A 15,001-nucleotide genomic window follows, 5' to 3' on the forward strand; every position below is an offset into this window, starting at 1 on the left:
GGCAATGTATGTGAGAATATGAAGACAGAATTTGAATCTAAGCAATGTGAATTGCAGTTCATCAGAACTAGGTTATGTGGTTTTCTTGTTTAACAGTCTCGATTGTAGACGAGCTGCAGACAACCACAGGAAATCTATGAGGCTCAGCTTCTGAGAAAAAAATTCAGTACGCTTTACTATACATCCTTATCACTGTTCCATTCATAGTGAGATTATAAATACATTATGTTTTTCCATGGGAAAACTGCTTCATGCCTGCCACTGTTAGCCAGGAGCCATGATTTACTTTGAATATAGTCTTTGGTGTCTTTATTCTTTTCTGTGTGCAGCTGCATTAACACATGTCCATTTGTGCAGGAAAATACTTTGCTATATTTGTCTGACCTTATGACCACATAAACATTTGACATTTTACTCTTAAACTTCTAATGCATTAAACAGAAAGAAAAGAGACAAACTAAAAATTCATCTCAGGTCAGTTAGTTTTTTGTGTGTGACCAAAATGCAAATGTATGAACAGCACTACAGCACTGTATAAGTTATAGGGATTTTAGATGCTTACATTCTTATTTATCAAACATCTGATCAAGCATCATGCATTCAAGCATCAAGCATTCAGCATAAAATTGTCTTCAGAGACCTGATCAAGTAGGTCTGAAATCATGACACTTCTTCTTCTTCTTCCCTTCAGGGGTCGCCACAGTGGATTATCTTCCCTTATTCCTAGCATTCTCTTCTGATAACCCAGCCCCCTGTATGTCCTTTTTCAATACACCCATTAACCTTCTCTGCAGTCTTCATCTTTTCCTCCTACTTACCAGCTTCATATTCAAATATCCCTATATCCACCCAGCCTTGCCTCTCTAACTTTGTCCACAAACTGTTGAACCTGAACTTTCCCTCTGATATACTCATTTCTTATCCTCTCCATCCAGGTGACTCCCAGTGAAAATCTTAGCATCTTAAGCTCTGCACCCTCCAGCTTGGCCTCCTGTCTTTTTTGTTAGTGTCACCGTCTCCAAACCATACATCATTGCAGGTCTCACTGTCATCTTGTAAACCCTCCCTTTCACTCTTGGTTTTGTCCTTTTTTCACAAATCACCTCTGACATTTCTAATACATTAAAGCTGTTTAAATTTGCAGAATAGTTGCGCAAAGGTCTTTAAGGTGCTCAAAACAAAATTCCCTGAGAGTGCAGTGCACACAAACACTAAAGGCAATGGGTTGAAGTTAATAAACAAATAAAAAATTAATAAATTCCTATTTTGTTTTCAGTGCCTACAACTTTGCACAACACATTTAATTCTACAAAGCTCCATTAGAGAAGTCTAAGAGAAATGTTGTTTCTCTTTGCTCCACTAGGGGCGGTGTGTCGATAAGAAGGGGATTTCCTCTGTACAAAGATATTTAAAGGGGAGGTGATAGATAAATGTATGGCAAATTTTTGTAAACAGAGCATAGAAATTCGTTTTTTCCCTGAACTAGCAATGCTAGTTCATTTGTTTGTCCTGTGTTGTGTAACAGCGAGTGGCAGGTAAAGACCAATAACGAAAGTTTTTTACTGAAATAAATATTTCCTCTGCGGCTGAAGAGGCAGCTCTCCGGGGTGGTTTTGTTTTCTCGATGATAGCCTAAAATCTTTGCGGCGTATATCGGATAAGCTCGTCTGTTGTTATTTTGATGTTGCTTGCTAGCTGGAAATCTTAACGCCATTTTCGTCTTTGTATTACCTACAAGGCACATGAAGTGACTGATCTCTATTTCGAAATAGAGTTTTGCTAGCAGGGATAGCTGTCGGTCTCTCCCTGGGTCCTCTTTAGCGGAGGGGAAATTCATTTCATCCTTTTCCTGTAGCTTAGGGTATTGCATAATGTGGCAGTAAGCTGTGGTTTAACCTAATAATAGTTTGTTTTGAGGGAAAAAATACTCCTTTATCTTCGACGACGGTGCTAACGTTGGCTAACAGTAGCAATATTCCAACATGGGAGTCACCAACATATACATTAAAATAGGATATGCTACTGTTGGTACTGTGTTTGGACTGTCGGCTTTCTTGGTCTGGAATATCGCATATAAACAACCATGGACGGCGGCTATGGGAGGCCTGTCAGGTATGTTGAAACGCATATAGCATTAACTAAACACACTGCAAACAGTTAATGACTTTATCACGGGATATTGGCGCATTTAGCCATGTCAGGCATCCTAATCGCGATGTAGGCCTGGACAGTTAAGCGCCATAATCATATAACGACTCTTAAAATTTAGTCCGTCACTGAAATCTTTATAAAATACAACGCATTATTGGTACATTATGATTTTTTTTTTAAATTTGTAATGATATTTTAATGCTAAATTATAATTATTTATCTTTCAAGTAGAAAAACCGTATTGTTCTTTTTTTAATTAACTTTAGTAATTTAGTAATTTAATTTAAGTGATTTACTTGCATTTTCTGAATATCATGTAAATTTTATTTTAAAACAAATTTTTTGCAGAAAATTTCTAAAATAGTAGTCTTTTCTTGTTTTGTATGGGAGTAGTCTATTACATTCTATTACAACACTGTAATTTCCATAAATTACTGTCACGTGGTGGCTTTCTGTAGTCTTCAGGCTGCAGTGTTATCATACTCAATCGAAATCTGTGTTTTTCTGTCTTGACAGGAGTTTTAGCGCTCTGGGCTCTCATCACACACATCATGTACCGTCAGGACTACTGGCGAACCTGGCTCAAGGGTCTTAGATTCTTCATCGCTGTTGGAGTATTCTTCTCAGTTTTGGCTGTGGCTGCCTTTATTATCTTCCTAACTATGGCCATCGCACAGAAGCAATGTAATCTTGTCTTTTCTGTTCCTGTTTTTTTTTTTTATGAATTTTGTATTGTTGTTCATTTATGTTAAAATAAGTGACTGACAATTCTAATACTCAGAGAGGTGAGGATTGTTGTAACTCTAGTAGTAACCACCTTGTTTTTTCTGTCCCACAGCTTTCACTGACCCAAAAAGCTTCTACCTCTCCTGTGTGTGGAGCTTTCTGACCCTCAAATGGTCTTTCCTCTTGGCCTATTACTCATACAATTACCGCCAGGAGTTTGCGGACATCAGCATCCTCAGTGATTTTTAGTCAGTACTCATTTTAAAGACTTTGGTGGACTTAAGGGGTTTTAGGCTGCCAGCGGGAGATGGACAATGAGCTTTTATAATAAAGAAGAGGAAAAGCAGACATGGCTAGATTAAAAAAAAATCATCAGACTTTTATCACATGGTGCTGCATTTGCTGCACTTGCTTAACAAGCTCTGTATTTGCATAGTAACCTGTTCTCCCACTTTTAATGGCCTACGTGTTACAGTCCTGTAGAAATTGTAAACCTCTGAAAACGTCAGCTGCTTTTGAATGAATTTGTGGAGGACATTTGAGACGTGCAGGTGGTTTTAAACAGCTACAGCTTTGGATTGTTTCATTTTTAAACAGTCAGAAAATCCCCTCCATAACAGGCTTTTAATCCAGTGATTAGTGTTTCAAATGAAAGTTAAAATACTCAACCATAAAATTGAAACCAAAATTAAAACCATTTACCTTAAAAGTTATACTAGCTTGACAGCGAGTGATTGTTTTCATCCAAATTAGCTCTCAAACAGTCAGCACTCAACTGCAGAATACTCATGTCTCCTGATAGTCACTGACTTAATGTTTGAGAAGTGTTTTATAGTCATTATAGTCCAGGATTTGCTAGACAATACCAATACCACTGTTCAATACCAATTTCTTTATTCTGCTGCACTACTCTGCTATTGCTATTAGCGCTTGTTATTTTAGTATCACGACTAAACATTATGTGTGAAGCATTACTACAAAGATCAAGCTGTTGCAGTGCACTAACAAAAATGGCAACATTATCGAGAACGTTTTGTTTATATAAACTTAACTGAAACTTGTTCACCTTCACTTCTGTGTACAGATACAAATGTCTGTCTTTGATAAGTTAAATATGTTTTATGTGCATCCTACTTTTTGATGAAAATCCTCTGCGGAATTGGTTTTATACTGACTCGTGAAAAAATGTATACGCTCACTTCTTTATATTTTTTTCCCCTACAAGTCCATGTACATGCTGCTACATGTAGCCACGTATCACCAGTACTTGCAGCATTTTACTACTGTTGGCACCATTCACAAACAGTACTCTCAGCTTTTCACAGTTTTTGTTTGGAAAATGACTGGTTCTCATAACATTTCTGTCATTGTCAATTTATTCGTTGAACTATGTTTTTGGAAATTTAGCTGCAGATATAAAGTTTTGTGTTCTCATCGAAAGCTTTCTTTCATGTGAAATGTTAAGAGCATTCATGCTTCTGTAAGAAAGGAAGAAGTGCTTGATTGTTCTGTCATTCTTGAAGGCGATGCCTTCATGTGAAGTTTGTGCTTTTCTTTTTGTTCCACCAGAGGGAGTCTTTCTTTTTATCTCGAGAGGTTATTTGAATTCTGGCATTCCTCTTTTAGAGAAAACACAAATGGAACTACTATATAATTGCACTTTAGTCTATGATATTGATGCCATTGTTTTGCACACAAATTCTAATACAATGGGACAAAATCATGTGTTACACATTGTCATGTCTGTCTCACCCTTTTTTTTTTTTTTTTTTGAAAAGAAGGTGTTTGTATGTATCATTTTGTTGCAGTTAGCAGGATTACTTGTATTCGCCAAATTAAACTGGTTTGTAATTGGTTTAGTTCCAGCTCTATCTTATGTCTACCCTTTTCCCATAAAATATGTAAAGTTGTATTTTTGTTTGTGTGTTTCTGTTGATAAGTATGAATATCAGGATGCTACATGTATATAGAAACTGAACCTATTAAAATACATTTATTGGTAATTACATCTTGTGTCCTTGCTCAGTAGCGCACTGATGAAACGGCACATTCGGCAATCAGAAGTTTAACCAATTTAACTACACTGCTCAATAAATTAAAGGAACACTTCAGTCAGCGTATACCATCAAGTCAGTTAAATTTCTGGGACATTGATGTGGTCAGTTAAGTAGCAGAGGGATTGTTAATCAGTTTTATTTAATTTGTTTTAGTGAAATTCAACAATGAGACAAGCCTTCAAACAGCCACTGACATATTTTCCTTCCTCATCTCTTCTGATGACTTTTTTCACTGGTTTTGCATTTTGCTAGAGTCAGCGTCATTACTGGTATCATGAGTCGGCACAGGTAGTCCAACTCTCCCAGGACAGCACATCAGTGTGTGTCATTGCTAGAACACTTTGTCAGGGAAGTCTCCAAAGCATGGAGGAGAATGTAAGAGACAGGCAGTTACTCTAGGAGAGCTGGACTGGGCAGTAGAAGGCCTTTAACTCATTAGCAAGACCGGTATCTGATTCTTTGTGCAAGGAGAAACAGGATGAGCACTGCTGCAGCCCTATGAAATTACCTCCAGCAGGCCACTGGTGTGTATGTTTCAGACCAAACAATGAGGCACAGTCTTCATGAGGGTGGCTTGAAGGCCCAACGCCCTCTAGTGGTCCCTGTGCTCACTGCCTGACACTGTGGAGCCTGATTGGTATATTGCCAAATATTACCGGAATTGGGAGTCCAGCACTGGTTCCTGTACTTTTTATAGATGAGACCAGATGTTAAAAGGTCAGGAGATGCCATGGAGAACATTATTTTTCCGGTAACATTGTTCAGCATGACTGGTTTGATGGTGGAGGGACGGACAGACCTCTACTGGCTAGGCAGTGCTTGGCCTCATGTGGCAGGAGTATGCAGGCAGTTCCTGAAAGATAAAGGAACTGAAACAGCTAACTGCCCCCCATGCTCGCCTGGCCGAAACCCAGTAAAACAGCTCTGGGACATTATGTTTTGGTCCATTCGATGCTACCTTAGTCATCTGGTCCAGATATGGGAGGAGATCCCCAGAAGACACCGTCCATGGTCTCACTAGGAGCATCCCCTGACATTGTCACGTATGCATATCTTGGGCCTTCACATACATCTGAATACAATTTTGAGTTGTTACAATGAAAATTCAGCATAATGGACCTGCATGCTGTATTATTTTTCACTTTTTTTTTGTTGTCTTTGAATTCAGCAATCTAAGGTTTGATAATGATAATTTTCATTAAATGATGTGGCATCCTTATGATTTCATTATGTGTTTGAAAGTGTTTCTTTAAATTTTTGAGCAGTGTATTTCACAGTAAGCGTGCATGCACCAGGCTTTATCCTTTTAAGCTCCACCCAGCAGGTGTAGAAGGTCTTTAGCGTTACTTCAAAAGTAATCAAACAAGTCTTATTTGAGTCAAACATCTGCAGACGTGCTTCAAGAGTAAGCAAGGCAAAAGTAAGTACAATGTCTTAAAATTTCTGTTTTTTATTTAACATTGTACAACAAAATTTCTTTTTTTATGTTGAGCTTTAACATCTGTCTAATTGTGTTTGCCTTTACACACGGCATTTTAGTCAGCTGCAATCAGTCACACTACAGGCATACACCAGTTGTTAGGAATCACTTATTTACATTAACAGGTTATATGTAAGAGATGTAATGTAATATCCCTAGGTTGTGATATTGATAAGATATATTATTCACACAGTATTGCCATATTGGAGATTTATTTATTAGACAAAAAGGCTAAATCTAATTTCATTTTCTTAATGCAGTTATATCTCTTTTTAGCTTTATTTCTTTAAAATCTTCTTTTCCTGTTTAGTGTTTAACAGTTTATAAAAATATAACAACAATTACAACTGACAGCTGTTGGATCATCTGTTCAATATAAAAAGTAAAAATATCTGTGTATTCATAATGTATTGTATTGTCATTCTGGTGAAAAATAACATAAGTTTTTTCTCCTGCATGGAGAAAAGGATTACTGAGGACTGAATAAACTTGTGCATGATCTTTTATTTACCCAGTGTAGCTCAAACATTTTATTAGTCCCGTGAAGTTTTGGCTGATCTTTCATCAAGGTTAGATAAGGACCTTACACTTAAAATATGGGCCAGGTTTAGTATCGGGAAAGGTGAAGTATAAAGTTCCAGGTATGCTGTTGAGTTTTTATGGATACGTTCATGAATCAATGACAAATTTCAACAAAAAAGACACCAAATGACTTACTATATTAATGTGTTAAATTTCACTTTGAAGACATTGCATAAAATTTCTGTCTGCTTAATATATTTTGCTATGTTGTAGCCATGCAACAGGAAAGCCCACGTTATGTGATTGACAGGCCGGCATATAACCTCCCTGACTTTGACAGAGAATTTGACAAAAAGAGTCGACAGTTCCCTGTTGGAGAAAAAGTAAAGAAACTCTTCAGGTACCGAACTGCAATCTTACTGCACAGTCAACATGAACAATGTGCTTTTCTCTCACACAAACTCTTCTGATAAGCCTCTGTATTATATTCAAATAGCACAGGGATACATAACTAGAACTCAAGTTTACATGTGTGTTATTGACTTTTATAAATGAACAAGCAGAAAACCAGAGATCTTCTAAGACAGTTTTTTGTTTTTTTGTGTTAGATGTTCTGTACCCAGGCTCAAAGGCTTGTTACTTAAACACCTGCCGGTTCTAAGCTGGCTTCCTAAGTACAAAGTAAAAGAAAACCTGCTGTGTGATGTCATCAGTGGGGTCAGCGCCGGCACCATTCAGGTTCCCCAAGGTCAGTCAATCTTCTACTCTCAGATAACTCTGTATAACAGCCTTTGACTGATGCTAGCTGGTGGAGTGGATAACAGTTTTTGTGTTATTTTTTATTATTTATTTGACAGCTTCTTTTCTTTCCAGGCATGGCTTTTGCTCTCCTTGCAAATCTTCCTCCTGTCAATGGTCTCTATTCCTCTTTCTTCCCCCTCATCCCATATTTCTTCATGGGCACTGCTCACCAGATGGTCCCAGGTAAATCAGAATGATTTATCTACAGCAATTTTGTATGATGACAGTGATAAGTTACCAGAGCTGCATGGTGCTGCACTGAGCCTGACTTTGCCCGCTTTGCAATATGGCAAGGAAAATAGATGTGACACCCTACTTTCTATGTCTAGGTACTTTTGCTGTTCTCAGCATTATGGTGGGAATCGTGTGTCTTAGGCTAGCCCCTGAGTCGGATTTCAGTCATTTCAATGCCACTCTTAATGCCACAGTAGTGGACACTGACAGGATGAATGAAGTTCGTCTGGCTATATCTGGTACTCTGGCCTGTCTCACTGCAATCATACAGGTACTTATACCACTAAAAGCTCAGTCCTTTAAGGCAAAATCTGAAAGGAATATGGGATATAGTTTAAAGGTGGCACACTGAGTATGATTTATGTCTGTACAGATTGGTCTTGGCTTCATGCAGTTTGGGTTTGTAGCCATCTATCTGTCAGAGTCGTTTGTCAGAGGCTTCATGACTGCTGCAGGACTGCAAATCTTAATTTCAGTGCTCAAGTACATCTTTGGCATCACAGTGCCATCTTACAGTGGTCCGCTGGCTGTTATATATGTAAGTTACCCATTCATTATTAAAGAAAATATGATCGGATACTTTGCAAAATTATGATTTGCTGAAAATAATTTCTTTCCAAACAGACTCTCAAGGATATAATATTGGGCCTTCCTGATACCAATATAGCCTCCTTAGTCTTTGCTTTGGTCAGCAGTGCAGTTTTGATTGTGGTGAAAGAACTAGGTTTCCACTTTCGTCATAAACTTCCTTTCCCTATTCCTATTGAGATCATCGTCGTAAGTAGTTAAAATTTTTTCTTTTAGATATTTGAGATAGCTGTTGCACAGATGTTTTTCTGGGTGCACATAAGAGAATTAACAGTATATAATAGAATGTAGCGTGATTTCTGTTCCTGTTTTACACAGGTGGTGGTGGCCACAGCCATCTCAGGTCCGCTGCATCTTCCTGAGATCTACCACATGGACATTGTGGGCAATATTCCTCTGGGGTAAAGCAGACATCAGCTTTTTTGTCCTACTGTTATTCATGAAAGTCATTAAAGAATGTTTAACTCTGATTTGTTTCTTGTCTCTGTTTTCTAGATTTCCTGCACCGATCCTCCCAACAGTGAGTCAGTGGGAAGACATGTTGAGCACAGCTTTCTCTCTGGCTATTGTCGGATACGTCATCAACTTAGCTATGGGCAGGACACTGGCAGCTAAGCATGGTTATGATGTGAATCCCAACCAGGTTTGAAAAACTGCATCTCTCTTAAAAATGTAAGAAGTGTATTTTATTTCACTTTTGTCAACACTGAAACGGTCTTTTTGAATAGGAAATGTTGGCTCTAGGCTGCAGCAATTTCCTTGGGTCTTTCTTTAAGATCCATGTGATCTGCTGTGCTCTGTCTGTAACGCTGGCTGTTGACAGTGCTGGAGGAACCTCACAAGTGAGTGCAGATCATACTCAAATTATAACTAAGAACCTACTGAGGAAGATCTAGTATGGACTATAAATACAGCAAATGTTTACCAACGCCCCTAACTACTGCACTACTGCTCTTTTGTAGTTTGCCAGTCTGTGTGTAATGCTAGTAGTAATGGTCACCATGCTCGCCCTGGGAATCTATCTAAAGCCACTCCCAAAAGTAAGTAGACATAACAGTGTGAACCTGAAATATCATACAAAACATACAGACGTAAGAGAACAACTGAGACATATTAAGTAACTTCAGTTATCTTTGTTTCTCCAAGTCAGTGCTTGGAGCGTTGATTGCAGTAAACCTGAAGAACACGCTCCTACAGCTCTCTGATCCCTTTTACTTATGGAAGAAGAGCAAACTGGACTGTGTAATTTAAATAATTTGATATGATATTGAAGCATAATGCAGTGTTTTGTTTTTTTTTTACTATATTTTTTTCATGTCTTATTGTCTCTTTTTTAGTGTGTGTGGGTTGTGTCATTCTTGGCCACATTCTTTCTAAGCTTGCCTTATGGTGTTGCTATCGGAGTGAGTTTTTCCATCCTGGTAGTTATATTCAAGACACAGTTGTGAGTAAACTGTATGAACACGTAGTACATTTGAACCAAAAATGAGCTCTACTGTTTTAGTTTTTCATAACTACGTTTTCCTTACAGTCGCAATGGTTCAACAATTGTTCAAATTAAGGATACAGATATCTACAGAAATCCAAAGACGTACAGCAAGGTATATTAAGTATATATCATTTTTTTTACCATAAGAAATTACTTAGGGTGAATTGCATCTCATTTTTTTGTAACAACTCCACAGGTCATGTCAGTAACAGGTGTGAAAATAGTTAACTATTGTTCACCAATCTACTTTGCAAATGCGGAAATATTTCGCCAGAGAGTCATCAAAAAGGTAAGACAAAATGGACACTTTTCCCGTCAGGCAAGGTTGGCCATGTGTTCATGTGACATGTAGATGTTTATATAGTATTTGTATACCTAGACTGGGCTGGACCCTGGCAAACTTATCCTGGCCAGGCAGAAGTTCTTGGACAAAGAACAGAAGGAAAAAGTGAAACAAGATAAGGACAAAACGTCAAGAAGGCGGAAACCCAGCTCTTTGGTTAACATGAAAGCTCAGGTAGGATCAAGTTCATATGACATCAGACTCATGTAATTTACGGGCCATCCAACTGTTGATATATATCCCACTGAGTTAAAGGTGAGTCACTGAAAGTACAACTTGTGACCTTTCTGTACCTTTCTGTATTTGTTTCCTGTAAATCTAGACCATATCTCAGCTTGAACTGCAAAATGACTTTGATATGAAAGATGGCAGTGCCAACAATGCTGAACTTCCTACAAGCTATGTCAACTTCCATTGTAATGACATTGAACTGGGGGAGCAGTTGCCTGACCAAGAGCCATCCAGTCCCCCTGTTCTCACCCTGGAGCCTCAGCCAGTGCCCTTCCACACCTTAATCCTCGACATGGCGGGGGTCTGCTTCATAGACCTGATGGGCATAAAATCATTGATAAAGGTTATAAAGTTCTCTCCTGTGCTAACAGAATCAGGATTAATATAATATAGGATTAATGTCATGTAATATAAGTACACTAAATGTTTCAAATTTTGTTTTATGGTGCAGAAAGTAACCATAAAAGATTAAAGATGCAGTTATTTTAGATTGGAAAATAGTTTAAATTGGCAGCAAATGTTTTTTGAAAGGGGTTTGATTACGTCTAATAATATAAAATGGATGTCTAACAGCTAAGTTAATTAACACAAATTATAATTTCAGAGAATTTCTCATTTTGATATTCCCATATCAAGGAGACTGAGGCAGTTATGTCCAAATAGAAAAAGAGAGCTTCTAACCTGCGTTGAACACATTTTTGAATCATGAAAGGATGCCTTACTTTTTTCTCAAATATTTCATTTTCAGTTAGCCAGATGCTGTTCAGCCGAGCCTTTTTATGAGAGCATTAATAATTGGATTTCGTTGTAAGTTCATGTATGTGCATGTCCATGACAGGTTTTCTTTCTTTCATTTTCCATGCAGATGAACTCGGGCTACACGATGCTGGGCATTAAACTGTACCTGGCTAACGTTCAAGGTAAAATCTTAAACTACCTGCATTTGTTCACACCTGTTGGCTCATCTGTACAGTTGGCATGGCAACAAAGACCTAATCATTCATAAAGCACTGAGTCCATTAGCTCTGTGAAGTGCTCTGTCAGAGGAAAACAAGTTAGACATTGCTTATCATTTTGTGCAGGTAACCTCAATTTCCCAGCGAGATAAAGGGAAGATCCACAGTGACTGTAGTTTATCATGCTTGATTACTTTAAAGCTGCAAATCTTCTCTTGTTTCCTGCCTTAGAGAATTGTAATTACAATACTACAGGCGCGTTAGGCAAAATCACTACGTTTAACAATGTCTTTGTCCCTGTATAATATTAGTTGCCTTACTTGCAGCCCAGGTGTATGAAGAACTGGAGGCCGGGGGAGCGTTTGAAGATGGCAATGTTGCCCGCAGTAATCTCTTTCTTTCTGTTCATGATGCCATTCTGTTTGCTCAGCAGACCTCTGGAGAGAGGGAAGTCTACTCAAAGGTAGGCCTCTCTGCATAAAATAACCTTATCAGACAAATCCTTTTCAAAACATCACATACAAACACATGCTGTTTAAACCCTCTAAGGTTAGGGATATGGGGACAGATTAAACAGAGGAGAAAAAAAATTTTTTTCTTAAGTGAAAAATTCCTCTTCTTAGTACAGCTTTTGTCACCTTATCTGGTTCAGCAAAGGTAAAGAGAAATATCACAGGGTTTTGTGACAGAGTAAGCGCCACAACAAACAAAGCTGTACGTTACACCAAGGTCATGCGACATGCTGTATGCTCTGTATCTGATTTAGTCTCTCATATTGTTTCTCATTGTCACATGAGCTAGAGCAGCCTTTTTATTAATCTAACATGACATACACACCATAGAAGACAATAGCAAATTATTATAGGTGAACAGGTAGAAAATTGTTAATATTTTTTTAATTCAGAAGATTAATAAAATAGATTATGTTGTACATTTCTAAATAGAAAGAAAAAAAGCTCCCTAAAAATTGGTTACTGATAAAAAAAATATTACTTAGCATGGATAACAAATGATTTTAAAGTATACTGTAGTTCTGTAATGCAAAAGTCTAGGTCTTTGAAGAGCACTTTGGAGTAACTGCTTTCACACAGTTAAAGGAGATTTCATTGTATGCCAACTGTCTTACTGCATGTCGTGTCAGTATTAATAGAATCACATTGTGTACAAGCCTGTTTAACTAAAATATGTGAAATGTTGTTGGCTGCAGGCCCAGGGAGCAAAACAGGGACTTGATTTTAACATTAATGAGGAGAAGGATCTGGAACAGGTACACTGACGTTTGTTTGCACAACCTGATACAAAATGACAGGTTCACCTACTTATTATTAATTCTGTAGCGAAGATTCTGTGTCTAAGAGTCACTTTACTTTTGCAGGAAATGTTTTGAAGTGAACAAGAGCAGAAGAAACATACTGAAGATATTGTCAATAATCTTGACATTATTCTGCAATTTATGAAATGCGTTCTTGCCAAAATCCATCCTCTGCTTAAGCTTTCATCTTTTATCCGACTATCTAAAATTTTCATATGTTCTACCTTGATCAGTAATCAGGGGCAGTATCCAGTACTTCACATCACTGGCAGGGGGTGGCACGTACTAGCGCAAGAGACACCAGCAACAAGCAAGTGCTAATGAAGGGAACTCTGGGGCTCAGTTTGCCTACCTTTTACAATAACTGAGGAGTGAACTGCTGACTGCGCAGTCATACAGAAGTGCTCCTGTAATTAAATGAGAGTGTGCATGGCCACAGCTGTGAGCTACAACTAGCTGAGCAGTCTGGCTAAGCCCCTGTGGAGGTAAGGAACTGCAAAAGGCTAAACATAAGTGAAAGGAAGATTACATAGTATCAGCAGTTTCATGGCTTTGTTGTTGCAAACTCTGTTAAGCATCAGAGTCTTCATAATTGTCCATAAGGCAGAATTGAGCTACAACAACCAAATAACACCCTTAATTGTTGCCTCTTGCGCCAGTATAAACTGTAAGAAAGAGAAATGTGTGGGCCAGATAACTTGTGTTTGTGTAGCAGGTGCTTAAAGGCCTGTGGTGTCTAGTCTAGCAGCAGGCTGTCAGTGGTGTTGGTATGCCTGTGATGCATGAATGGATTTATAACGCTATTAAGAAATCATCCTAAGGTATTCTGGCACACATCTGCTCCTCTGCTCCCCTTCGTCTCTGCAGCAAATTGGCACCACAAGTGATTACAAGGTTTCTATGGCCATCAGCTTTAATTTGGAGCCTTGGGAAAGTCTTTCATCGCTTAATGCATGTAAGTGTCTGTGTGTGTTTGTGTTTAATTCATCACCTGCAGCTTACACTTCTCTTTCTTCTCTGCCTCGTTGTTTTCAGGCTGCCTGTGTGGACTTGATTTGATTTAAATTAAGGGATATTTTGATTGAAAGAATTAGTTTGACTATTGTTTGACATATGGTTATGAGCTATTATTGTCCTACTTTTCTTGACTGTAAATGTTTCAATGTACTGTGTAAGAAAAGGCAATCTCTCTGTCATTTTTCATTTTCCATACACAACGCTACCAAAAGCTAATAGACCACTATATTCATTTGTTGTACTAACTTTAGCCAGTATAGCAGTTTTTATTATGTACATGTGATAACTCATTAGAAAAAAGTTTTCAAAGGAGTCTGTGCAGTCCTTTGAAATGCAGAGGAGTTCAGCTCAGTGACAGCAAGGCGCCCAAATCATCACCCCTCCACCCCCCTTGACAGTTGGTATGGGTTGTTTGGCTGTGGGTTGTTTGGGGTGGTAGAACAGGTCAGCTACTAACCAGAAGGTTGATGGTTCGATCCCAGGCTCCTCCAGTCTGCATGCCAAATATCCTTGGGCAAGATACTAACCCCATGTTGCTCTCCGATGCATCCATCAGAGTGTGAATGTGTGTGAATATTAGATAGTGAGCACTTAACAGCTTATAAAAAAGTGCTTGTGTGACTGGGCGAATTAATTAGCTGTATAAAGTGCTATGAGTGCTCAGATAGAGTAGAAAAGCCCTATATAAGAACCAGTCCATTTACCATTTGTGCTGATATACTATGTTTGGTTTACCAGATGTGGTTCTCTGGTTCTCTCTGCATTGTGGTCAAACATATCTACTCAAGTCTTATCTGTCAACCTTTCCAAAACATACATGCTCAGTTTTTTTTTCTAATGGTGCTGTCATTAACTTCAACATTTAACATGCTCACTGAGGTCTTGCTATGTTTTTTTTTTCATTTTCTTTGAACATTGAATGGTTTGACTTTGAATTTGCTGGGACATGCAGACTGTGGTATTGTGTTAATGTACACCTGAATAAACCAATAAACAGCCAAAATGTATTCTTTTATAGAGGCAGTCACACTTACTGACCATCAGTTAATCAGATGCATTTGATCAGCAGTACCTGGTTGCTCCTCTTAATTCCT

The 15,001-nt window shown here is 38.2% G+C and overlaps 2 protein-coding genes across 2 annotated transcripts; both read left to right on the forward strand.

The window, feature by feature from the left end:
* Nucleotides 1-1,378: 1,378 nt before the first annotated feature.
* On the forward strand, nt 1,379-4,883 carry slc48a1a (solute carrier family 48 member 1a). The gene is made up of 3 exons (XM_084918022.1): nt 1,379-2,112; nt 2,668-2,835; nt 2,990-4,883. Exons 1-3 carry the CDS (start codon nt 1,983-1,985, stop codon nt 3,124-3,126), a joined length of 435 nt encoding a protein of 144 aa, XP_084774148.1. The 5' UTR covers nt 1,379-1,982; the 3' UTR covers nt 3,127-4,883.
* Nucleotides 4,884-7,211: 2,328 nt separating this feature from the next.
* LOC146364804 (solute carrier family 26 member 9-like) lies at nt 7,212-12,965 on the forward strand. Its single transcript, XM_084917735.1, has 20 exons — nt 7,212-7,336; nt 7,545-7,684; nt 7,810-7,920; nt 8,067-8,242; nt 8,345-8,509; nt 8,596-8,748; nt 8,878-8,960; nt 9,055-9,202; nt 9,288-9,401; nt 9,522-9,599; nt 9,706-9,801; nt 9,897-10,003; nt 10,091-10,160; nt 10,245-10,337; nt 10,428-10,565; nt 10,714-10,965; nt 11,488-11,542; nt 11,905-12,041; nt 12,786-12,845; nt 12,954-12,965. Exons 1-20 carry the CDS (start codon nt 7,212-7,214, stop codon nt 12,963-12,965), a joined length of 2,313 nt encoding a protein of 770 aa, XP_084773861.1.
* Nucleotides 12,966-15,001: the final 2,036 nt, after the last annotated feature.

Source organism: Perissodus microlepis, chromosome 20, assembly GCF_051167445.1.
Source record: "Perissodus microlepis isolate ML-2025 ecotype Zambia chromosome 20, ASM5116744v1, whole genome shotgun sequence".
Classification (NCBI taxonomy): Eukaryota; Metazoa; Chordata; class Actinopteri; order Cichliformes; family Cichlidae; genus Perissodus; species Perissodus microlepis.

Coding starts and splice junctions, on each gene's coding strand:
- slc48a1a (XM_084918022.1), top strand. CDS start 1,983: ATGGGAGTCACCAACATATACATTAAAATAGGATATGCTACTGTTGGT. Junction 2,113..2,667: donor GGCTATGGGAGGCCTGTCAG/GTATGTTGAAAC, acceptor CTGTCTTGACAG/GAGTTTTAGCGCTCTGGGCT. Junction 2,836..2,989: donor GGCCATCGCACAGAAGCAAT/GTAATCTTGTCT, acceptor TCTGTCCCACAG/CTTTCACTGACCCAAAAAGC.
- LOC146364804 (XM_084917735.1), top strand. CDS start 7,212: ATGCAACAGGAAAGCCCACGTTATGTGATTGACAGGCCGGCATATAAC. Junction 8,510..8,595: donor GTCCGCTGGCTGTTATATAT/GTAAGTTACCCA, acceptor CTTTCCAAACAG/ACTCTCAAGGATATAATATT. Junction 9,402..9,521: donor GTGCTGGAGGAACCTCACAA/GTGAGTGCAGAT, acceptor GCTCTTTTGTAG/TTTGCCAGTCTGTGTGTAAT.